This window comes from Hydractinia symbiolongicarpus, chromosome 10, assembly GCF_029227915.1.
Source record: "Hydractinia symbiolongicarpus strain clone_291-10 chromosome 10, HSymV2.1, whole genome shotgun sequence".
Taxonomy (NCBI): domain Eukaryota; kingdom Metazoa; phylum Cnidaria; class Hydrozoa; order Anthoathecata; family Hydractiniidae; genus Hydractinia; species Hydractinia symbiolongicarpus.
In genome coordinates, this window is record NC_079884.1 from 13,689,523 (window position 1) to 13,714,478 (window position 24,956).

The 24,956-nt window shown below is 39.2% G+C and overlaps 2 protein-coding genes across 3 annotated transcripts; both read left to right on the forward strand.

Moving 5' to 3' along the window:
* Window positions 1–493: 493 nt before the first annotated feature.
* Window positions 494–4,154, forward strand: LOC130662462 (CD151 antigen-like). The gene is made up of 7 exons (XM_057461340.1): window positions 494–638; window positions 783–894; window positions 1,962–2,153; window positions 2,446–2,634; window positions 3,211–3,378; window positions 3,467–3,550; window positions 3,628–4,154. Exons 2-7 carry the CDS (start codon window positions 826–828, stop codon window positions 3,697–3,699), a joined length of 774 nt encoding a protein of 257 aa, XP_057317323.1. The 5' UTR covers window positions 494–638; window positions 783–825; the 3' UTR covers window positions 3,700–4,154.
* A 14,257-nt stretch (window positions 4,155–18,411) lies between these two features.
* Window positions 18,412–21,626, forward strand: LOC130662463 (CD151 antigen-like). 2 transcript variants are annotated; one of them, XM_057461341.1, is made up of 7 exons: window positions 18,412–18,551; window positions 18,819–18,926; window positions 20,173–20,364; window positions 20,742–20,930; window positions 21,015–21,188; window positions 21,279–21,362; window positions 21,432–21,626. In XM_057461341.1, the coding sequence occupies exons 2-7, from the start codon at window positions 18,858–18,860 to the stop codon at window positions 21,492–21,494; spliced, it is 771 nt and encodes a 256-aa protein (XP_057317324.1). In that variant the 5' UTR covers window positions 18,412–18,551; window positions 18,819–18,857; the 3' UTR covers window positions 21,495–21,626. The 2 variants fall into 2 exon arrangements, with proteins under 2 accessions (XP_057317324.1, XP_057317325.1); XM_057461342.1 differs by having other exon boundaries at window positions 18,531–18,621.
* The last annotated feature ends 3,330 nt before the right edge of the window (window positions 21,627–24,956 follow it).

Consider the following 24,956-nt stretch of genomic DNA (forward strand, 5'->3'; position numbering starts at 1 on the left):
TTACTAAGGCGTGGCCTTGTCTCCTTTGCTTTCGGGGTGACTACGATTTTAGACCATCACTTCACAAATTTACTAAGTTAAATGTAAAATAGTCTCTTTTACCGCAACGGTGTTGTAGGTCTCTGTACCCTATTTTTAACTGAAGGCCAACTGGGTTTCAGTTGTAAATTAAAAATATCGTTTCCAGGTCTCTTTTCAAATTGAAAAGTATAACAATCGGTCTTTGTAAATAAGTTGGTTTTATTTTGATAGCGAGATTCTGAAAGTGAATTGTGTCACGAGTTCGCATGACAATAAAGGTAGCCACAACCGGGGTGAAACACTTCAACACAAAAGTAAAATGTAAAAAACTTAAAAAAGATGGGATAAATATTATTTCAAAAACACGGAGATAAAAGATAACTTTTGATTTATTAAATTTAACATCACAAATAAATAAAAATTTCGTTTACGAGTTTATATTTTTATTGCTCTGTTTGACCCCCGGCGTACAAAGTTATAAAAAAATTATTTACAAAGGATCGAATTTCGCAAACGCCACAGTTCGTTTAGCTAAAAGTGTTAAGGCAAGCGGAAATTTTATTTTCTATACTTTCTTTGAAATTGTTGCAGTGATTATTGGCAGAAATTTTTAAAAGGTGACAGTTTGTTTTGTCGACAAGAGTGTCATAAAACTGGTTTTTTTTGTACAATATATTGTCAAAAATTATTCAATGTCTTAAGAACCGTAAAAAAAGAAATCATTCAAATTTAAAGCTCTCTTCCTCTCGTCTTTCTCTTAGGTATTTTCGAAGAAAACACGTATACATCTAAAGAACGTTCAACATGGGAGAACTATCTTGTGGAATGACATGCTTGAGATACATACTTTTTGCTTTCAATTTTGTTTTCTGGGTAAGTAGTTGCATTTATTCTCTCTTTACTTATCGCAGCACAAACGCACACAAGCGCACACAAACGCACACAAACGCACACAAACGCACACAAACGGTTTACACGCGCTATTCTTTTAATAATAATTAATTGCTATAAATATGTAAAGAAATGCGTTGCTATCTGTTACGTTTTTGTTAGATGTTCGCTTAAAGCAATGTATGTATATAAAAATAACATTTGTCGTTCGTTTCTAGTCAATATTAAAAAAATATTAACTTTAGTTGCTCCATATTAATATGTTTGGACGGAATTCATTGACAAAAAAATAGTAAAAAACGACATTTTCTCTAGGAAGATCATAAAAATTAGTAAAACCGCATCGTGTGATGTCATTCCATTACCACACAATCGATGACAAAATCTGGATTTCTAGCGATGCTTCTCACGCGTGCAGATATACACATTGTAGAAAATAGTACTGGGAACGAGGTTGACTACTGTTGAACCGGGTTATCTATAACTGCTTTCAGGGAAAAATGGTAAAAGAAAGTGGTGCCATTTGTAAACCCAGCAAGTAATTAAAAATTAAGGTTGGGGGGAAGGGGGGGATAATCTCACAAATTTTCTTTAAGCCCTTATCCGACTGGTAGCCTTGTGGCAGAGCGTCCGCTTCCAGTGCGGGAGGTCTTGGGTTCAAGCCCCAGCCGAGTGATGCCAGAGACCATAAAAGTGCGAATCTATCCTTGCTGCTCAACGTTCAGCATGAAAATAGGATTGATATCTTAGGCGGTTGTCTAGTTGAGCGGTTGCTGTGCTTGCACGACTTTCGTAGCTTGAATGGGGGCTTCAAATACTCTTAAACCCCCTTCGTAGTACCAATGGGAACTGAAAAGATCAACCTGGATAAATAGTTTGAATAATAATAATCTAATCAGTAACAAAGAAAATTCTCAATAAATTTTACTTGTATCAGAACATTTGTCGGGATTCTCTAACCTACTGTCTTTTTTCTTATTATGACATCATTAGCCTACGTTGGCAAATACGATGTTTTTGTTTTTTAAACAATATTTTTTATTTTGTAGATAGGTGGGATTGCTTTAATGGGCGTAGGTATTTACAGCCGAGTTCAAGTTGGAAAATGGGATGATATAATTGATGATAGCACTGTTCCAAGCGCTGCAAATCTTATGATCATTGCTGGTGTACTTGTCATGTTGATTGGCTTCTTAGGGTGTTGTGGAGCTTGGAAACAAAACAAGTGTCTGCTTATCAGTGTGAGTTCTCAGCGCATGTTGACGCTCGACGTGTTTTAAGAATTGAAGATTCTTTTACAATGACAACGACAAGTTTTTGATTTACCCATAACTTTTTTGCATTGGTAACTTTCTTAAGTTATCACTAAACGTAAAGAATTGTATTTTTTTACAAAAAAGTGGTTATAAACTATGTTCAGAAAACCAAGAAATTTTATACAAATGGTATCAGCATCTTAGAAAATCAAATTGATGGATAATATAATTATAATGCTTATAACATATGTAATTCTTACAAATTTGTGTTTTTTAGTATGCGATTTGTCTCATTTTAATATTTGTGCTGGAAATAGCTGCTGGTATTTATGCGTATGTCAAAAGAGATGACATCCAGAAAGAACTGGAAACAGGACTGATGAAAGGCATCAATAACACCTATGGCGCACAAGATACAAAAGCTAATAAAGCTTTCGGAGATGCTATTGATTGGTTTCAAGAAAAGGTGAGTAAATGCTTTTAAGGATGATAGTTCTAGCTCTATACCAGTGGCCGTATTTTATTCTAAATAGTCGTCAAATGGCTAATTCGTGTTAAAGATGCATGAAATAGCGAAGGTTGGGACATGAACGACGTGTTCCGAGGGCCGTGATTTATAGGCAGGGGCGGATCCAGACTTTTTCAAGACTTAGTCAAAATATTGCTGCGCAGCAGTCTTGAGTTTAGCAGCTGGGGGTCTTAGGGGGCGCTGTAAGCCCCGCAAGTGGGGTTTTTCGCTAATTTGAGCTTTGTGGGTACAAAAATCGCCGAAAATTGTCTTCCGATTTATCTAGTTATTAATAAAATTGACAAAAAGAGACGCTAAGCTCAAAATGGTTACGCAGTAACTTCACTTTAGAACCCTTGTAGAGTAGTTTTATTATATATGTTATAACGGGTGGACGAAAAGCACGAAATACCCCAATGCGGGAAATATGTGCGACGGGCGAAAAACTGAGGATTGGAGGACCCACGGGCTAAATACTAGTGGGTATTCATATGCATACATTTGAATGATATCCTATAAGCCTGTTTCATTTAGGTTGAATGTTGTGGTGCAAAGAAACCTCAAGATTGGTCAGAATCTGTATGGGCTACCAAAGCCAAAAAATATTATGTTCCAGACTCCTGTTGTAAATTAAGTGGTTGTAGTAAAAAGTATGGAGTCTCACTAGATCAGTTTGTAAATAGTGGAAAGATTTACAAAGAGGTATCTCTTACCTTCTCGTATGATTTAATACCGCAATACAGTTTATTGACATAGATATAACCTTCCGTGTGAATTCTTTTACGTTAAGGGGTGTGTTCAAAAAGGCAAAGATTGGGTCAAGGCCCATATAAGTTTAGTCGGCGGTGTAACCATTGGAGTTGCTTTTGTGCAGGTATAAATCTAATTTTTTTGTTAGTTTTTTTTAAAAGATGAGCAGTTGAATAAACAGTTTTATTGTTGTTGTTTCAGCTTCTTGGCATTATCTTCGCCATCTTACTTTGTCGTGGCCTTGGAGATGAACATAATTATGAAAATGTTTAAAAATGTGATCAAACTTAGTTTGTAAATAATCTTATGAAGAGAGGAGAAGGGTGTTTAGTCTCAGCACAGTATATTCCTCACGACTATTATGTACCTTAGTGCTTACTGATATTTTCTGTGGTAAATTTCTTTCCTTTTTGTTCGTTATAACGCTCGGAACTTAAAAATTCTCATCGTTTTTTATATTCTGCACATCACCGACATCTTTGACATTTTGAGCGGCTGCTAATAACACTCTTAGCTTTGGGATATGGAATCTATAATATATTATTATTATTATTATTGTTATTGTTATTGTTGTTGTTATTGTTATTGTTATTATATTTTCGTCTTTTGCGTACGAATCATTTACATGCAACTCAACTGTATTCTTTAAACTTTTTTTACACTGCATAATTATGTTAATATAAATACGACAATCATAATTATAAATAAATCAACAATGAGTATTAGGATACCCGTATAAGTCTTTTGCACGCAAAATGGTACCGCAAGTAGCGGGACACACGCAATGTGATATAAAAAGGACGGGAAAACCTGCGGATTTTTCCACGGGCCACCGACAAGACTGACAAAAAAGTGTTGTCTGCAACCATAGAGATATAATAAAAGAGATTATTATATTTCTATGCTCAACGAATAATGCATTTTGTTTTCTTTTACTTTCAGAAAATCGCTTTTAAATGTGTTCGTGACTTCATTTTATTATCAATTATATTGATCAGATATTATAGGAAAGAATAGAAAGAAAATAATATACATGACAGCATCGCAAATCTTTCGTCGCCCGTCTCAGATGTACTTGTACCGCGGTCACATTTAAACCATCTAGGCAATCCCTGGCAGGGGGGGGGGGAATTGTTGGGTATTTCACGCCCTTCTACAAAAATGGATACAAACGATGTGTTTAAGATGGTTGCTTATTTTGCTGCAGGCAGGACGAGTCGTGAAATGGCTGTCTCTAAGGGATGAATGCCCGCAAGTATCGTGTCGAAACCTAAATAAGAGTCCAGTAAAAACTCGTATTTGTCCTAAGGACAAAAGCGAGTCAATATGGTAGGAATCAAGTGCCAGATATGCAAACGACTTTTAACCCTAGGCAATTTCAAGATAAAGGGAAATGGTCAAGCTACAAAAAGATGCATGTGGTGCCTAACTGGAAAGAAACTGTCGAGGGGCAGCACGTACGCACCGTCTTTCACCCTCTATATGAGCTCATGATTATCTGTAGAGGTTATATTGAAACCCAGTTTTCGGAGAGTTATACCTGGGAGCTCTACGAGCATTTGCATGTACACCACAAGATACCGTTTAAGTATGTGTCAACTGGCAGGCAGCCGACGCTCACCGAGGTTGCCAAGGCAATACACAAGGCGAGCAAATGGATAAGGCATCCATAAAATGCAAGCACGATTTAACTCCGGACAGGTTCAAGGTTAGGGGAAATAGTCAAACGAAGAGCTGTATAGGCTGCCTGGATAAAGCAAAGCGGCGGCGGCATACCAAATACAAGGACCATGTTATCGAACATGAAGCAGACTACCCATGGAATGTAAGACTCAAAATACCAAGCTATGCCCTGCCTGTAGGGGGCCTTTGGTGAACAATCACAGCGGCGTGTTGATCTGTTGTATATGTGCCGCGATATACCCCAAGATTCACGATAAGAAGTGGTCAAACTATTGAATAAAATGTTGGACGTAGTGAAAGACTCACACACAGCAATCTTCACGGGCCCGACATCATGTGGAAAAACACAGCGTGTACTTAACCTCCTCGAGCAGGAGTATAAAAAGCACAATATAGTTATACTTTGTCCTACTATACGGTGGAATACCACCTATTTGGAGAGAGCTTGGCTTTGGAAGGACCCTCACGTGTTCCAGATAGACCCTGGAAATAAGTTGTTTGAATGGATAGCGAAATTGTCGTCGTTACTAGCAGGCGAGGACAGTCTCTTCATTGTCGATGACGTCATAGCCGATGAAAGCCTCGACAAGAAAACGCAGTCATTACTTGAGCTTGCCGTCAGTGGTAGGCACAGAAGGCATAGCCTATGGCTACCCATGCAGTCCTATACCGCAATTCCCAAAAACTTCAGGAGGCAAAAGAAGGCCTTATTTTTGTGAAAACACACGAGAGAAATGACATAAAGATAATCGATGAAGAGACTAATATGATTTTGGTCTGGGATGATATAAAAGCATGTTTGCCTATACATTATATTGGAGCACCCCAGTGCCTGGAAGATCCTTGAGTGAAATCCTCTGGCCTACGTTACTATAATAGAAAGATGTCGTCGCAAGTTATGTTCAACGCAGGAGCCATCGAGACCCTATCCAACAATCACAATCAACCTATGTTCAAAAGAGCTGATCTGGCACGTTTTCTTGGTATCGAAAAGATTGCAGAGTCTTATCGAGATATTCCCACCCTTGCACACCATGAGATAGGGTTGGTTACAAACCAACCACAAAAACAAGACCAAAATAGGTATGACGCTTTTGTGACACTAGACGACCCATTAGAGATTGTGCGTGGGTCAAAAAAGCCTAAAGCGGTGGGCCTAATCAAATGGTGTGAAAAAATTACAAGACGAACTTGAGAAGCAGCGCCAAGTCCTTGAGGACAGAGATATGGCACTGGCATTCCTCAATGATGAAATTGAGGATAGGGACAACCAGCTCATGGTATTGGGGATGAAATTGAGGACAGGGATCGACAACTTGCAGCACAGGCCCAAGAAAATGCAAGGCTTCGGGAAAGGCATATACCCAATGCTCAGGACCCCGGTAAAGACAACGTCATCATAATCCATAGAAAACATAGTGCACAGGATGACGATGAATACCATCATCTTCCCTATTATTGCTCGCGTGTTCAAAGGCGTAATATTAGCAAGAAGAGATTATGGTTCCGGGAAAAATACTCAGGGGCATAGGAGATTGTTATCATCGACAACCCCAACGGTATACACGCCTTTAACCGTTTTGAGGAGGAAGGGCATGTAGAACGTTTCAGGAACCATTTCGGGCTTATCGATCTTACTCGGGATGACCCGTATAGTCTGGGTGTTTCGGCACTGGAGGATTAGGCAACGCTAATTTTCACTACTCTTGTAAGTAGTGAAAATTGTGGGGTTAAGGGTGGGGGAGGGTGGGACCGATCCTTTTGGAAGATTCTCGAATGACCACGTAGAAATCCTGTGGCCAAGCATTGGTATATAGAAAATGTCTTCACAGCTCGCCCTATTCAACGCAATACCCGCAGGATCGATTCAGACCTTGTTCGATAAACAAAATCAGCCACTGTTCAAATGTGCTGATCTCGAGAGATTCCTGTGTATTCCAAATGCTAGGCAGTTTGGTCTTGATCGGCATATGACGATATCAAGGGGAGAAATAGAGGGTATACTGGGTGTAGTCGGCGACTACACACACCTAGGCATGCTAGGAGGAGGGAAAAACCGGCATGATGTATTTGTCACGTTGGAATTACAGGAGACCATCGAGGAGAAGGATAATGCCCTGGCCTTCCTCAATGATGAAATTGAGGATGGCGATAGTCAGCTCATGGTGTTGGGGGGATGAAATTGAGGAGCTACAGCAACGTGCCGTGCCCCACCTCGAAGGTCCTGGAAAGGATAACAGTATGTTTGTAATCCAAAAGGACAACGACAATCCCTTCCGACACCTTGCCATCTGTGGTCAACAGGGGTACGTAGCGCAAAAGATTCGGAATAAGCTTGTTGACTACCCCAAGGGTGAGATTGTCGTACTAGCGGAGACCCCAAATGCTATTTTCCATTACAAATGCCTTCGAAAACGTGGATGTATTGAAGTTAACCCGGAGAGGGTGAGACATTTTAGGCTCGGTGAGCATTATACGCATGAACGTCTCTTGAAGCTTGCGGAATAGGTGGTCTTCAAGGGTGGACAGATCTGTCCACACCTAACCAGACACGATTTTTACTACTCTTGCGGGTAGTGAAAATTACCTCATCATATGGCAGAAAGGCTTCTAAACCCCTCCCTATGGGATATCATTTTTTACCCTTTTGACTGTATGTTGAAAGGTATTGAATTATCAAAACGATGGAAGCCTATGTACAAAAACAGCAATTTACAAGGGATTATGATATTCAGGTGCCTGTGCTGCGATGCTGTATAAAGGCAGGATCAGTAACTAGTTATTGCCCTACCTGCCTGGAAAATTTTAGATATTGAAATGGGGAATACTATGAAGGATTTGAATGCCCTAGCGACCTAGACCTTTTAAACAGGGTATGGTCGGGAAGGAAAGTATGGGGTACATTTGTAAGGCGCGAGATTGATGAGGATCTAGAGGTCGATATTCAAACCCTAGGGCTCCATATCGTCGCGGTTAAAAGGAACAGGTATGATGCACTCTGCTACGAGGTTATCATGGATGAGGACCTGAGGCTATCTGATTTGGCTGACCTGACAACAATAGGCAATATCCTCAACTTTCCTATACCGGATAGACGATTGGTTAATATTGATTTGGAAAGTGAACCTGATGTCATCAAAGGCATTGTTTATGGGTACCCATTCTATACCGAGCCCCTTTTGCTGTATGTAAGAGATCCAAACAAAGAGTTGAAGGATGAACCTTTAGAGGTACTCCTGAAAATACTCTTCACCAATCCTTCACATGTTACAAAGGCACATGAACATCCCCTGGGATAAGCATGAGTTCCTCTGAAACAAAGCTCCTTTCAGGTCCATCCTTTAAGTAGTATAAGACACGGCTACCCGCTACAATACGGTCCAACCTGTACATTTTCCTACTCCAAAAAGCATCCGTAGCACGCCTTTTCGAATAGCTATGTTCTTCCCCGGGTTGTAGTAGATATAGGTACAATCCATCCCCAGGTAGGGGTCTCTCTTCAGGATATTCTTCGCCTTTCGCGAGCGGTGTCTCATCCAGTTTGATCGTCCTGTTAGGCTTCATGCCGATCATAGCAGTCTTTGCATTGCTGAGATTTTTCACGATAGCATATAGATTTTTCACTCATATACTCCTAGTCTCATCAGAAGCCAATTCCAGTGCATCATGAGGCTTAAAGAGCCTTTTCGCAATTCCCTTGTTGTACGACTTGGTAGCCCGTTCGTGGTAGCCCGTTTGATCTCAACTTCCTTGCCTTTGAGCAGCTTCGTTACATCTGACTTGAATTCGCTACCATTGTCGCATTGAAAGGTTTTAGGGTAGTGTAAGGGTCCTGCTTTGAAAATATCTTGGATCATGCCCGCGACCTCGCTGGCTTTCTTTGTTCGCAGGAGTTTGCCACCTTGTATCTTGAGGCCATGTCAATGGCTGTGAGGATATATACTTGTACGTATTGCCATACATCCGATCATGGGGCATATACAACAGATCAAACTGGTGCATTTCGTTGGGTGTTGTAATGGTAAAATGGGTGTAGTCTATACGTTTCGGACTTCGAATATGCCGGAGAAATAAGAGTTGCCTACTCAGCCAATGAGTTACTATCTTTTTGAAGAGACCGCTCTCCTTCGCGAGCAACTTGATAGCCTTACGCCCGATCCACACATGTTCTCGGGTATAGTAATTTGGGTTAATTTTTCCGCCTACTCATCGGTTACAATGTGTGATGCTTTTGACATGTCTTTATTATACATGTTAAAAACGCGTTCTTACAGATACCTATGATACGAAGCCTAGCAGGGATAAGGATCCTAAAATGAACGTGAGTTCCCCATCCTGTTGTTGCTTAGAGGGTACGTAAAAATCTTTCAATTGCGGGGCCTTCTTGTCTGAAGCAATGTAGTATTGATACATGCTATCGTCGAGTTCCCGAAGGCTTTTACCGGCCTTTAATTGCAATTCCCGTTCCTTGGCGAACCAATCGAGCTTGTCTTGTCTATCCCGTATCCACTTTGCTTTGGCTGCATTGAGCTTTTCCATATTGCAATGTATTGCAGTCTTTTCGCTACCTCATCAAGCGATGGAGCATCACCATTTCCTCGATACCGGAGCGGGATTTTATGATCAATGTGGCACCCCTTACCATAGTTGTCCCAGGTCATACCCTCGGAAAACTGGGCTTCAATATGGGCCCGTAGCGTAGCGATATCGCAACCGATATATTCCTGGGAACTGAGCTCCCTGTTTCCCTTCAGAGTCTGAACAAATCTGACTGCCCTTGCATTCTTTGCAAAAAGACCCCACCCTTTCATGAGGCCACTTTGTACGTTCACGTGACGCCTTGTTGGCATCGATGCATTTGATCCTGAAACCGTCCAAGGATAAAAAGTGTCTACAGTTTGAACACGTACATTTTCCTTCCATGTTGACTCGTTTTTGCCCTTAGGGACAAACACGATTTTTTAGTCATTAGTACTCAACACTATGAAACCTATCGTCTAGGATATTCAGCTGCGCGTCATGCAGGAGGTAAACATAACACCTAAAATCCAATTTCGGATTGTAAAAAACTTCATTTACTCCGGCATAGGCCTTCACTTTTCCAGGGTCTATAAAGAGTAACAAAACACCTTTGAGGTTTTTCGCAGCAGTGTCTATTTGAAGGTTGTAGCTTGTATCGGCCTTTTTCATAGTCACGGCCCTACTTCTCAGGATTCTTTCGTAGGGCAAAGCAAGACGGTTATAACGGGACATCATGGGACTTGCCAGGCCTTCATGAGTGATCTTGTCAAACTCTAGCTTGATGTAGGTGATCTTATACGCAGCATCAGCTGCCTTGGCTGCCGTGCTTCCCGAGGCAGCCGTCCCTGCATCTTTGATGAGATCAGCGTAAGGTGCAAAATGAATTACAAATTGTATCCTGTCATGGAGCCCTGTCTGGTAAAACGGGAGATCTCTCGTCAACTCATACACCTTGCCCAGCGGCATGCAGAAGGTGTTACCATACGCTGCAGCGATGGCCTTTTCTTCATCGGTCCCAACGTGATTACTAGCCTTGACTTGCAGGGCCCGGATTGTTCCATCGTTCGGGTTGGTGCCGTCTAGGATGAGGTTGTTGTCCTAATCGAACTTGGGCAGCCAGAGGTCCCTGTAGACCGCTAAGGTACTATAATCATATATATTTTGTACCTCGATGCCGTTCAACGTAATGCGTAGATTCCTCACTAGACCTTTGCCAATATTGCTCACAATGGTACATTTCGTATTGGTCCCCGTCAACGATCAAACAAAAGCTTGAAGCTGCCTGGGAAAATAACATTCTGGGAAATGTTTGGAATATCCACGTACAAGTTTTCATTCTGGTTGATAGTTGAAGGTATGGGTGATATCTGAACCCGCTGTTTTCTGCCTTTGATACAAAAAAGCTTCTTCGGATCCGCATATCGGTCTAGGATCGCTCTAAGTACGTTACTCATGCTTATCATTAAGGTAAATCTTTAAATAAATGTCAATTAATCCAGTATATGAACCAGATCTTGCGGAGGAGGAGAAGGTTGGTGGGAAGGATGATAAACCAGATGATGGTACGCAACAACTCCTCGGAACACTGGGGACTTCAACGTCAGGAAAACAACGGCAGGGGGTGCACTTGATAGAATGATGAAGAATAAACTAAAAAAAGAGGTAAGCTATTTTTACAGGCATCTTATTGATAATAATTGGAACTTGGGACCTCTGGATAAAACCCTGATAGATATAAACGTAACTAATGGTAACTTCGAACGTGAAGGGGGACAGCGCTTTTTCAAAAATACAAGGATTACGAAGGAGTATCGGATCGGGTTCTTAGCATTAAGTACATTAAAAAAATATGGCCTTATGGCTCAAGATGTTCGAGATATGGGCTTTACTAACTCTGTCTCTACGCCCAACAAAATGGAAGCGGTCTAGAAACTTGCACTAGAGGTTGATGATATTTTTAAGGAGGGTGAGGAGGAGGACCCGGGTGAGATCATTCAGATGAAAAAGCTAGATTATATCAGGAAAGTTGTACATGATGCGGAAACCCATGCAAAGGAAAGTTCATTCACTAAATTCACCAAACGTGAATTAAATGGACTTAACCTCGAACTTTAAACCTATCAGGGTAACATTAAAAGCCTAACAAAAGATACTTTCGTACGACAGCGAGATTGATAAGGCGGAAGCCAAGCTGAAACAGCTCAAGGATCAGAAGGATGGGGCATACGATGGTGAGATTTCTAACCTTGATAAAAAAATAATAGAAAAGCTTGAGAAAAGCATTAAAGGTATGAAGGATGAAGGGAGTGCCCTACAGGAAAAGGTGAAAGAACTCAAGCGCGATATTTACAGCCAGCTGAGACACATCAAGGACACGCTGTTGAAAATCTCCGAGGATAACACATCTCTGATTGAAAAGCTTAAAATATTCTTCAAGGAGCAGGGTCTGACCATAGCGAGTATCGTCTCTGCTATTGGCCTACTGGTTTCCACCATTGTACTTGCCGTTACAGGAGGTTCTGCCGCGGCTGGTGCAGGAGGAGGTGCCTCGGCGGGTGGTGGAAAAGGCCTTGTAGAGAAGCAACTTGAAAGGCTCGGAAGGTTCCTTAAATACTTGGCAGGTAAGACAGGTGCTTCATTACCCGGCATCATCGGTACTGTAGTCTCCTTCTTTCTGAGGGTAGCGTCAACTATCGTGGAATATGCGTCCAAGCATCTGTACATGGCCATCGCGGCTGCCGCCGCGGTCGTAGTGCTATATGTTAGAAAGGTGTAATATGAACTATTTTTTAAGCCATATATAGGCAATGATAAGCAATACCCCGTTGTAATCAATGCAGGTATCCTCATGTTGATTTTGTGGAGATTGTTTGGGCGGTAGTATGATCGGGAGGCGTGGGTGGTATGGCATGCCTGGAGGTGTATATGGCATAGCCTGTATGGTATAATCGGGAGGTGTAGGTGGTATGGTATGTTTTGTCGTATGCTTGGGAGTCGTTGTATGTATAGGTGGTGTAGTACGCTTTGGAGGCATAGTATGCTTGGGGGGTGGTTTGATAGTCCTCTCTGTATTAATAGGCTTGTTATTCACATCAACCTGGACCCCCACATTTACATTGGCAGGTGCAATCAGAATGTTATTATTCTACCCCGCAATCTTGCCTATACGTAGGTTCATATCGGAAGGCAACATGTACACACTGGGCATGACGGTAAAATTCACCAGAGTTCGGGCATATTGAAGCACTTTTGTATATTGTCATGCCCTACATTCTCTTCCCTCCCCACCATGGCTTCAAATTTCTGCAATCTGCCTTGTTGTGTAGTTATCAGCACCAGATCCAATTAGGAATGCTTTGGTCCTTGCTTGAGACCCCAGTAACAAGACCACGTAAACCCTGATACTTTCGCTTAGCTTGGTCAGACCCCCTGATGTTAGGCTTTGACTTGTTTTTATAATGAATTTTGCCCAATCGCCATCGACTTGGGGCCACCAACGGCCATTCGTCAACGATGACATGACAGCTTTAAACTTGTACAAGGCATTAGCATCTGCACCGTATTCCCTACATACCTGTGCATATTCTGAGGTGGATCAGGGGCTTTTATACAGAGAAAACTCATCATCATAAGGCATGGGACCTTCATTCTTGCCAATATAAGACGCATGTGGCAATAGGCATGGAATTTAAAGATCGAGTTGACAAGGAGTATGGAGCCCGTCAGATGCTTGGCAGATATGCCTAATGCCGTCGTTGCACAATGGGTGGCAAAATTAACCTGGATATTGCAGTAGTCCAGGGCTTTCCCTGTCCAAACCACTCTAACAGGGTCATTCAGGAGATTAATTGGTATCTTGATGGCATATTTGGTGAATTCAGGGGATACCACCTCAATGTGCGAGTCTGTAGACATGTACAGACCCTGATGCTCCAAGTTGGTTACACCAAGTGGCCATCCCCCCTGTTGGATTTGTACTTTGCCTTGGGGTTATACGAATGTATATTCATCTTTGTTTTAAAACTAATATGAAGCAACTGTATATCAGTGATACAGAAAAGCCTACGATATTGGAGAACTATCTAGGACAGGATAGTAGGATTGCTTTGAAATCCATCAGTATCAGGCCTGTATGGCTGAACCTTTACAGTGACAATGAAATCGTCATACGTAAAATAGGGCCCGACCAGAGGGAGATTAGGATTAAAATCATGAACGGCCTGTATAGGATCGAGGATTTGTTGGCCATTATGAACAGTCAGGCACAGAAGAGGATTAAGCTGTTTGTCCTTAAAAATGGACTCTGCAGGCTCCGTGTCAGTGACGGGTACTCGGTGGTGATTCATCGACAGGTGCAAGAGCTCTTGGGTCTACCCTACGATCCTGCGAAAAAGTACTATATAAAGGGTGATTATGATGCATACTACAGGACCGACGTTTATATTAAACTACGACTCGTTTGCCCTCAGTTGGACGAAGACAACTGCCTACTTGACTGCACAAAGTCTAAAATTCCGGCCTTGCTTCCCACCAAGGAGCTAAACGCTGAGGGGACATGCTGACCTGGTCCTGGGACACCCTGATATACCTTCCCCTAAAAGGTTCCACGGATCGTCTTGAGTTCATGTTAACAGATGAATATCATCACGAGAAGAACGTTTCGTTCACCGGCCTCACAATGCATTTGCTGATGAATAAATGAGCGCTGATATGCAGGAGGAAAGCCAGATCTACAGACTCAAAAAAATTGATGATATTGAAATGTATCTGCGAAATAAGATCAAGGAGCGGGACAAGCTTGCAAAGAAGTTTAAGATGCATGGTACGTGGGTACGCGTCTGCGACCATGGTCTGCTTGGCATAAGCGTGATTACGTCGGGGCTTGGCATTGGGGCCATTGCATCCGGCCTGGGGGTTCCTTTGTCCATAGCGATGGGGGGACTCACGATTGCGGCCGGGATAGGGCAGGCAGGCCTTAGAAACGCTTCAAAAAAAAACTCGGTGTCAAATTCAAGAAACATGAATGTATAAGGCTATTGGCTGAATCAAAATTAAACTCTATTGTTGATCTAATATCAAAGGTAATGGAAAACGGTGTGACCAGTGACTACGACTACAGTCTGATCTCTTGAAATAAGGAAAGGTATGTTATTAAAGGAACAGATGCGACAACGTTTTAACCGTATTGTGAACGCCATCAATGAACAAGAGCGTGCCCAGCTAGTTGCGAAGGGCCAGGATGAGGGGAGAAAAGAGATGCAGAATGAGATTTTAAAAAACGTTCAACCTGCGCAGTATGCAAGCGCTACCTAGAGTCTCCACCTGAGTATAAGCCCTAATTTTGTATACATTTTATAGGTCTACAAGGCCTATGAATTATATGGTTTTTTTAATCCTCACCCAGCAACCATTCCTTTTTAAAGTCCTTATATCGACATTCTGTAATATATACCTGAGGGTAGTGGTTTTTACCTCGCACATACACCGATGAAATAACTAGTATGGCAATGGCTTGGCAGGGTTCATCGTAGGGTACCGACATTCCATGGAATTTAGTTGTGATTGCATCCTTGTAGTATTTGAGTTTAGCGTTCACATGGCGATCCTTTTTCACGGGCCCTGTCGTCAATTGCTCAGATATCAACTCTTCGATCTTGGACCAGATTTGGCGATACTTTGCAAACCAGTAACCCGGTATAACGCCGGCATAGCATTGGCATTATACCGGGTCACCCCATGCGGGGACCAGATTTTGGGTGTTTTTACCCTGAGGGCTACCACGAGGTCTCGTGTATGGCACCCTACTATGTACCGATCATCCTTACCTCCATTGGCAGGAATGGGACCTGACACTGTCAGGTAGTCCACGTTGATATCGCTGATGTCAGCAAAAGTAGCAGCAAATGAGTAGAATAGTTTAGGGTTGACAAGCTCTTCCTCAAATCGTAGCATCTTCTTTATTGTATTTCAAACGACTTCAGAGGATTGCTCGTCATTGTGCATACGCAGCCAACCCATTATATGTGATATATTCATGATACCAGTACCAACACAACATTTTACCATTTACTCCGAACATTCGTCCACAGGTACATCTGTCGTACTCACCGAGTACCCTTTCACAGTCCTTACATTGTTTTATTTATCTTATGATTCTAAGGTATAAAGACGAACCTCTAGGTCCTTAATCCTTCGCCCATTCTCCTTCTCCTTCTCTGATTCTTTCGATATCGCTCAGGCCATAAGTGGAGATACCAATGCCAGCCATAAAGGTCATGAATGCCGCAGTTCCAAATATATCGAATTTTGTTTGACAGTTGACGCACATTTATTAGTTTATTTATTTTTTATAACAGTTCACATCTTAACTGCGCATGCTATTTAAAAATATTTATACAGGATGAGGACTTCAGTAATTTGCAAATATATACATAAATACAAAAAACTGCTATCAATGTCCGTCTTGTCTGAGAATAAAAATGGAAAAAAGCAGTAAAAACAGTAAAAACGATAAAAACAAACAAAAGATTGATCAACTAGAAATGCAACAGTATGCAGACAAGGTCCCCTGCAAAATAGAAACTCTGCCGGGCGATTTCTAGTTTGACCCGAGGTAACCTGACAATGCAGCCGTTATTTCGTGTGTTACTGTCATGTTGTTGGCTGACAAAATAATTGTCAAAATGTTCAGATGTTAGTTCATTTAGTAGACATTTTTTAACGAGTACACAAATATTACGGTTTTGTTTGTTTTGATTTTGCATCGAACTGCGCATGCTTAGATACAATTCGCCGTCGAATTCGCCGCTCAATTCCCCTACAGAGTGTGCTAGAAATTTACTCATTTTCGTATGATTTGATGACGTCATCACGCTATAGGGACTTTACCCTTGCATAAAACCGCTTTTTAGGGATTTACCCCTTGATAGGTAGCGGATATACATGGCCAAGCACTGCATGGTACTGGATCATCGGGATTTGCTGTGACGTCTGTGCGTGCGCGTGCGCGACTGTGCTAGAACATAGATTTCCCTATCTCTACCTCCGCAGAACTCTCGTTGTATTTTATACACTCTCACCCACGGGTGTAAGTAAATAAAGGCTGATACGTTGGTCAATCTCGTCTCCAGATATCCTTATCTTTCTGACATAAGATCGGCTTAGGCCGCCGACCGAAGTAAGCGATAGTGACTCTGAGATTACGCAACAAACATTGAAAACGAGAGTCTCTTTTGTATCATTTTTAGTCCGATTGCCAGGTGTTGTCAAAATGGTAGGCGTGGTCAAAATGGTAGGTTTGAGTATCTTTGAATGATTTAAGTTATTTTAATGACAGTTTTTAATGAAGCTGTTTGTAATTTATATTAATAGGATCATGACATCATTTAGGATATTTTACCGATTTTCCCCGTACAGTTCTCGTGATGTATTAACACACATCGAGTGGTACTCTTGTGATAGAGCTTTCGCTTTTAGTGTTGTTTTTTCTTTGTATATCTGATTTGCCAATAAGCGCAGCGCCAGAAAGACAAAAAGTCCTTCGGACGAGCCGAGCTTTTAATGCATTAGGGTCCCCCTATGAAGGGTCTCGTTGATAGCAGTACTTAGAGAAAAAGGGTTTGACTTAGCTGGTACATCTTATAGAACAAACTCTCGAACAATTCAATGCGCCAAGGATTAAGACACGTCTTCCGGCTTATTTTGTAAAGAAGGACGATGTGGGAAGTTTTCCTTAAATCAATTTGAATAACATTGTTAATTAAATATCTATACAGGGATTTACGCTTTGTCTCTGGAATATACAAATAGGACATCAAAACAATGTTCCTTCTTATGTGAAAATTCTATCCATGAATAGAGATCTGGAAACCAGATCGTTTAATTTTTTTCACATTTAAATCAATGATTAGTCAAAGAATAAGAATATTCCAACAAGATATAAGCTCAAGCCAGGTCACATAAAAAGAAAGTAAGTTTTCTGTTGATGTATGACTTTTTACTGGTAAAGTTGGTAAAACGTACACTAAATTATCAAAACCAGTAGCAACAACTCGGGTAATGTTAGCGCGAACTCCTGGTTATTTATTTATGAGTAAAGTTTACACTAATCGTTGTACAAAAACTGATTATACCGCCACACAATAAAAATTGCTCATTTAAAAAAAATGCTCTTTGCTTGAAATAATGGGAACTACATTTACTACGGCTCCATTTACACTTCAAAAAATGCTTTCTTTGATTAATGTCTCTCATTCCTATGTGTCTTTTATTGTAAATAGGGTTTTTGTAATAAATATCATTGATTTTCTTTGACTTGCTGATAAGTGGACCCAGCGTCTCTTGGCTCTCCTAAGGCGTTTTAGTTTCCAACAAAAGGAAAAATGCCTTGAAAACGCGGTGAAGCCTGAACGCTAGGGTGAGGAAGAAAAACGGGAACTTAAACCAAAGCAGCGCTTAGCACAAGTTTGTCTTGCAAAATATTATTATTAGTAAAATAAGTATGTTTAAATGTTAGATAACTTATGTATATTAGCTTTGTTGAACAATCTCTAACTGCTACGCTTCCTCTTTCTCAGTTTTGGGAAGTACGCCTTTCCAACATATTGTCCAAGTGTGTCAAGAGTGGTACCTGTTAGTTACAATAATAAAACGGGGGTAAAAAACAACAGAACTTTTTTAATTTTTAAAGCGAACACAAGGTATTTTTAAAGACATATAAAAATGATAACAAGGTGAATATTATTTAGAAAACGTTTTATGAAGATAAAGATACTTTAGTTTATTTCTTTTTCAAGATTTTTTAAATATGCCTGTGTCAGGTCGATCTCAACCCCGGCATAAAAAGGTTTAAAATTATATTTGAATAGATGGAAAATTACAAGCACCACAACACGTCCAGTCAAAAGTGTTGAGGTAGCTAGGTAGGAGGAAATTTAATTTTTAAATATTTTTGCTGCGAAGTTGGCACATATGTCTCGACTCTTGAAAAATGTAAAAGTTTCTTATACATTTTTATTTTTGGTTGTTCGTTTTTCCAAATGTTTTGTATAGCTGACTTTCTGGGTTTCGTTTGCTATTGGTTTGCCATGATATAAGTTTGGGCGTTGTTTCAAATGTAAATTGTTTGTAGTTAGCTTTTTTGTTTCGTTAAAAGTTAGGTATAGCTAGCTAAATGTTTTTCTTACTAGATTTTCAAGAAAGACATTTGCGATTAAAAGCAATTCAACATGGGAGACTTATCATGTGGAATGACATGTTTAAAATATCTACTTTTTGCTTTCAATTTTGTTTTCTGGGTAAGTACTTTTACAATGTTTACCAAACTTTTGATGTGACTATGTAGTTAGCTACCAAGATTGACAAATAACCATGTTTGTAAGAGTAACAAAAAAAACGTCAGTAGACCCAATATACAAGACAAGTTTGGTATGTTGACATATTACAATAGATTAGTACCTGTGTAAAAATTCATTGGAATTCACCCAGTGGCGCCCTTTGGCTTAAAGACATGCTGAGCATTGTAAGAGAGACTAACTGTCTTCTTGATTCATTCTGTGAAGAAAATGGTAAAATGAATCCCATTTCTTCACCCATTTTTAAAATGGTTGCTGCAACGAAATAAATACATTAAGGGATCAATGGCAAGTGGCCTACAGTGTTACAGAACCACAATTGCAAAGAGATTTTCTTCTCTACAGTCAGCAATTTTTTGCGAAGCAATGGCTGTAAACTTCTTAAACTTATGATGTGTAGTTTGTTGATATCATCAACATTTCTGAAGCTTTTCTATTTTTTTTGTCCGCATCTCTGTTTAAAGTTTCATGGTGGAAATTTTGCAATTCAAAGGCCTGTAGTAATTTTTTGGAAATAAAATGCAGAACATAATTGTGATTGGTCTCATAAAGAAAATGTAGAACTAATGCTTGTGTTTGGAATGTTCTATGAGGGATATTATATACTCTGTTCAAGTTTTTTGTGATTGGCAAAAGTAGAAGTTTGCAGAACTTGCTTGGGAGTAGGGGTAAATTTGAAGAAGTAAGTTCAGCAGTAATTCCTTTAAGATATACAAACCAAAATTACCGGGTTAAAACCGCAAATTACTCAGCAATAAAGAAAAGAAACAAAAAAAGATTAACCAAAGGTCTATTTTTATGTAAAGTCCACGTTACACAAAAACAAAAAATCACAAAAATGACAATTTCCTAACAGAATTTCACTGCAAACGTTTCCTGTTAAAAGAAATTGTATCCTTAGAAAAATAATTATTCAGAATAAAGGCTCAGCCTTATTTAACTTCTCTAAATTGTTATATTCAATACTTTCCTTAAGTTTTTACACACATTTAATAGCTTTTTAATTCCAACATAATTAGCCTATATTTTGGAAAAACAAGTTACTATGTCATTTACATTAGTTTTACTATTTGCTAAGCAGATTTATTTATTCTATTCTAGATTTATTATGTTTATTGTGTTTTTTTTAATACCACCTGATGAAAAGGTGTTTTTGTACAAATATATTATTTTTTGACTTTGTACATAGATATGTGGAATTGCTGTGATGGCCGTAGGTATTTACAGCCGAATTCAAGTTGGAAAATGGGATGATATAATTGATGATAGCACAGTCCCAAGTGCTGCAAATCTTATGATTGCTGCTGGCGCACTTGTCATGTTGATTGGCTTCTTAGGATGTTGTGGAGCTTGGAAACAAAACAAGTGTCTGCTTATCAGTGTAAGTTTTGGTCGTTTTACTTTAAGCGTTCTTAAATGCAGCTACCAGCGTTAGTTCCTTAGCTCCATTTTTTTAAAAATGGTTGTAAGTAAGATTTTTGATTGGTTGTTAAGAAATGTGTCTAATTATGTCTGGAATCTACTGTAAAACTTTACTGCAGTGGCTAGTTTAGGGGTGGCCAGGGAAACAGATCAACGTAGAAAACAGATATGAATGATGATTTTTATTAGAACAAAAATCTGTCAGGATTTGCAATTGGGTCCACAAATTATGTAGCATTTATAATCTATAATCTCATTCTGTTCTTGTTTTTTTTTTGACATAAGTATCCCGTACAATTAAAAAAATTTACTTCTTACAAAGTTTGTCTTTTTTAGTACGCAATTTGTCTCATTTTAATATTTGTGCTGGAAATAGCTGCTGGTATTTATGCGTATGTCAAAAGAGATGACATCCAGAAAGAACTGGAAACAGGACTGACAAAGGGCATCAATACCACCTACAGCTCACAAGATACAAAAGCAGATAAAGCTCTTCGAGAGGCTATTGATTGGTTTCAAGAGAACGTTAGTTAATAATTTTTAGTTGATAATTTGTTCAGTGTGAATACTAATAAGTTTAAATGTTTCACAATCCAATTTCTTTTTTAGGTTGAATGTTGTGGTGCTGAGAGTCCCAAAGATTGGTCAAGTTCTGTATGGGGAACAACTAAAAATAACACTCTGTGGGCTCCAGAATCTTGCTGCGCGGTAGCTGGATGTAGCAAAAAAGCAATGTACCCCAATTTGGATGATTTTCTTGCAAAAGCCAACATTCACAAAGAGGTATGTTTTACCGTTCTGCATAATCTAATTACCGTTCTGCGTAATCTAATTTAGATAGTAATAACCTTTTCTCTAAATAAATATTATTAGGGATGTGTTCAAAAGGGTAAAGATTGGGTTAAAGAACGTATTGGTTTAATTGGTGGTGCCGGAGTTGGAATTGCTTTTATTCAGGTCTGTACCTACTTTTGTCGTTAGTCATTTCTTTAAATAGTTTAATAATTGTCGTTGTTGTTGTTTTAGCTTCTTGGCATCATCTTCGCTATCTTACTTTGTCGAGCTATAGGAGAATCTGAAATGGCTTAGAAACGGATCTTGATAAACCCTCATTCATTTTGTTTGTATATAGATGGAAAGCCGAGAAGGGTGTTTGGTCTTACGCAATATATACCTCACGACTTTTGTACTTTACTGCACCTTAATATTTTATGTGGGAAATTTGTTTTTGTTTTTTATTCACCACACTGATGGCATTTTCAGTATACGTTATATCTTATCGACCTAAAATTGTTCAGCGAAGTTTCGGCATATTTAATTAAAATTTTATTCTGTTAAGACCGACAAGTTTTAGGCCGTTTAGTGTAGTTGCATGTTTATTATTTTTTTGGCAAAATGCATGATCTAAACAGTCCATTTTGCTAAGTTTCTTTCCTTGTCCAACTATAATAGATCACAGGTACACAAGCATCATCGCTTCACCACTCATTCCCCCCCCCCCCTGAAACGATTTTACTTCTGGTTTCCGCCTGGTCATTCATAAGAGAATACAAGTTTACTTACTTTAAAGGACAGGTCCAAAAAGACAGTTAAAATCTCAAGAAACGTGTATTAATCATTCGTACTAGCATTTGATTTTCTGCAATAATTCCGCATAATTATCAATAATTCTGCATAATTAGCAAAACTGTCAAGACCTATTTTTTAGAAACCAATGAAGATTTTTTAAGCTCTCGTGAAATTAACTTTCCACCTGCATACAACTTGTCATTTTTTCTTGCAGGAATATGGAACCATTCCCAGGAATGTTAAGTAGGCTCTCGTAATAATAATCGTAATCTCGTGATGTAATTAAGTTGTGTGCATCTGCTATCCAATCATAACTATCGGCTTACACAAAAGTGCATCTGTGGCAGGTGACAACTTCTGTAGTTTCAGTATTATACGTTGGTACATGATTGTAAAGTCCAATTATGCGAGTGTTGTGCAGAAAATCACTAAACATGTGCTGACAACAAAAGTAAAACGAGTTTCCAAGGTTATAAAAATTGTTGCTTTTATTTTCCTCAGAACTCTTTAGATTTTTGTATCCTATGAACCAAGGGCTTTTTGTCTCCCACCAGAGAACCTCGTCCCTAGGAGCTTTTGCCTTTTTGAGAATGATGAAACCTCTGGTTTAGCCGTTAAGTAAGCGGCTGTGGCATAGGCAACAAACCCTGAGGTCGAGGATGTACCACGAGAGTGCTTTTGACAGGTCTAACTAGAAAGATTTATAAAAAAAAATAATAGATCCTGAAATCAAGATTGCCCTTCGAATGTGAAGAAAAGCGCTAATCATTAAATATCAGCATGGCTGAAGATCAGTTGTCTCTAACTCATTCCACCAATTGCAACCTTTGTCTCATTTATGTTTTGAGTTGTGTTTAAAATCCCTTTCCAATAGAATTAATACTGATCTGAAATTTTATTTTTAATGCCTCAACGCCAATAAATTCTCTCTTAGTACAAACAAAACTGGATATCAACCTTTTTAAATTGGGGACGGTTTTTCTTATTCGCACCGTACCCGATATAAAAACGCGAAAATTATTCATGAACAGTAACAACCTCTGCATTAAGTACCTTGATATTCCCTTAGATTATCTTATCTTAAATGGAAATCGGATTCGAGCGGATTCCACCCCCCCCCCCCCCCCCCCCCCCCCCGCACCAAATTTCTTTCAGAAACTTCAAAAAGAATGCAAAAATTCGATCTGGAACAAAAGTAATTAAATTTTAAGCATATAGTGTCATTTTTGCCAAATCTAGTAAGTAAGTTTCTGATAACGTCAAGCTTCTGATAACGTCACAGAAAATGTGCTGACGCAAGCAAAAATTTATTGCTGCCATTTTGTTTCTGTTATGACGTACTACAAGTATGCCAAGTTTGATTCAATTTGAACAACCCTATGAAAAGTTTTCCCCCCTCCCCCGGTCATAGTATGTTCGAAAAACCCCGGACCACCGAATAGGGTTAATGAACGTATTTATCGCTTACAACGTTGTGCAGTTTAGACTGATTTTCTATAAACAATGGAGAACTACTTCTACCCCTTCTTTTTATAATCTTAGTATTTTAAAATTTACTGGCTTGGTTTATATAAAAATGTAACTTTTCTGTACAATTTATATGATGGAAAACTCCCTAAGGCACTTCTTGATACTTTCAATTTTGACTTTTGCCACTCTTAACTGAGTCGTGGATGTATTATTGGTTTGATCCTCCACCACAGTGTTAATTAAATCCTTTTGCCCAAACTCAACTAATATTTCTTTTCCTAGAATTTCTTTTCTGATCCATTTATTTTTTTTATTTCCGCCAGTTGGGCCGGAATCTTTAAAATGGCCCGAGGAACACCAGAACCACCGAAGCCTGGATGCGCTGATAAATAGCGTGTCCAGACTAGCGCAACAAAGGCTGATTTACAGGGAAGTTGATCGGAAATTTCTCGCGGCGTCTGAAAGCAAAGAGGATAAATGCATCCGATAATTGATAAAAATTAACATTTTATCTAGGTCTTTGATGTAAAAAGTATATCATCAAAATGTATAATTTTAGTACACAATATATTTTCATTTCTTGTTGTGTGCAGCTGAGTTTGTGGTTTTACTGTTTGTTTTTTTGTCGTATTTGTTTTTTTTGTTTGTGTATTAAAGGTGGCCAGTATCTTGTCATAGCTGTAGGCTAAAATCTTGGTCTCCTTACATGATAGATTTTTTCTAATTTTTTCTAATTTTGCAAAATAATATTTAGTTGACTTCTTAACTATATTATTTTAAAATAAACACTTCTTCTTCTTTATAGCTCGGAGACCAACTTTGTCCCCAGGACTTGTTAGGCTTTTTATATATGGACAACTGTCAAAATATAAAAAGCTTAACAAGCCCCCGGGGTGACAAGGTTGCTCGAAAACGACAATCATTACTCTTTGTCCTTTGACTTGCTTGATTTAAGTCCGTATCAACAAATTACATTGCCGTAAAACCTCTAATATAGTGCGGCAGAAAAAATAATTATTTTGGCCATGCCGCAATAATAATAAGAGGGAATAATTTACCCTTGTTTTAGCATTTCAAAACCGCACTAATAATTAGAGGAAAACGAGATCACAACCGCATTAAACTAGAGGTGAAAAAAATACTTCAAATTTTTATTTATTTATTATTTTCCAATTATTTTTTTATATTTTTTGTGGCATCATAACCAGCGACACATCAAAGGTCCGCAACGGTAAATTTTAAAAGTTGTATGGAAAATGCCAACAAACATTTAGAAGGCGATGGTAACGACGAAGATCCTTTTATGTTGTAGCTTTATTATGTAATGATGTTAGTATGATAAAACAAACGGGTAACTGAACTGTTAAAGACGAAAATTTGTTAATTTCATTTTTTCAATCCGCAATATAAATAGAGGGAATTTTGACCATTACCGCACTAAATTACAGGAGAATCGAAAATTCCTTAAAACTCATCCGCATTACCGACTTTCATACAGCGCAGTCTGGGCAC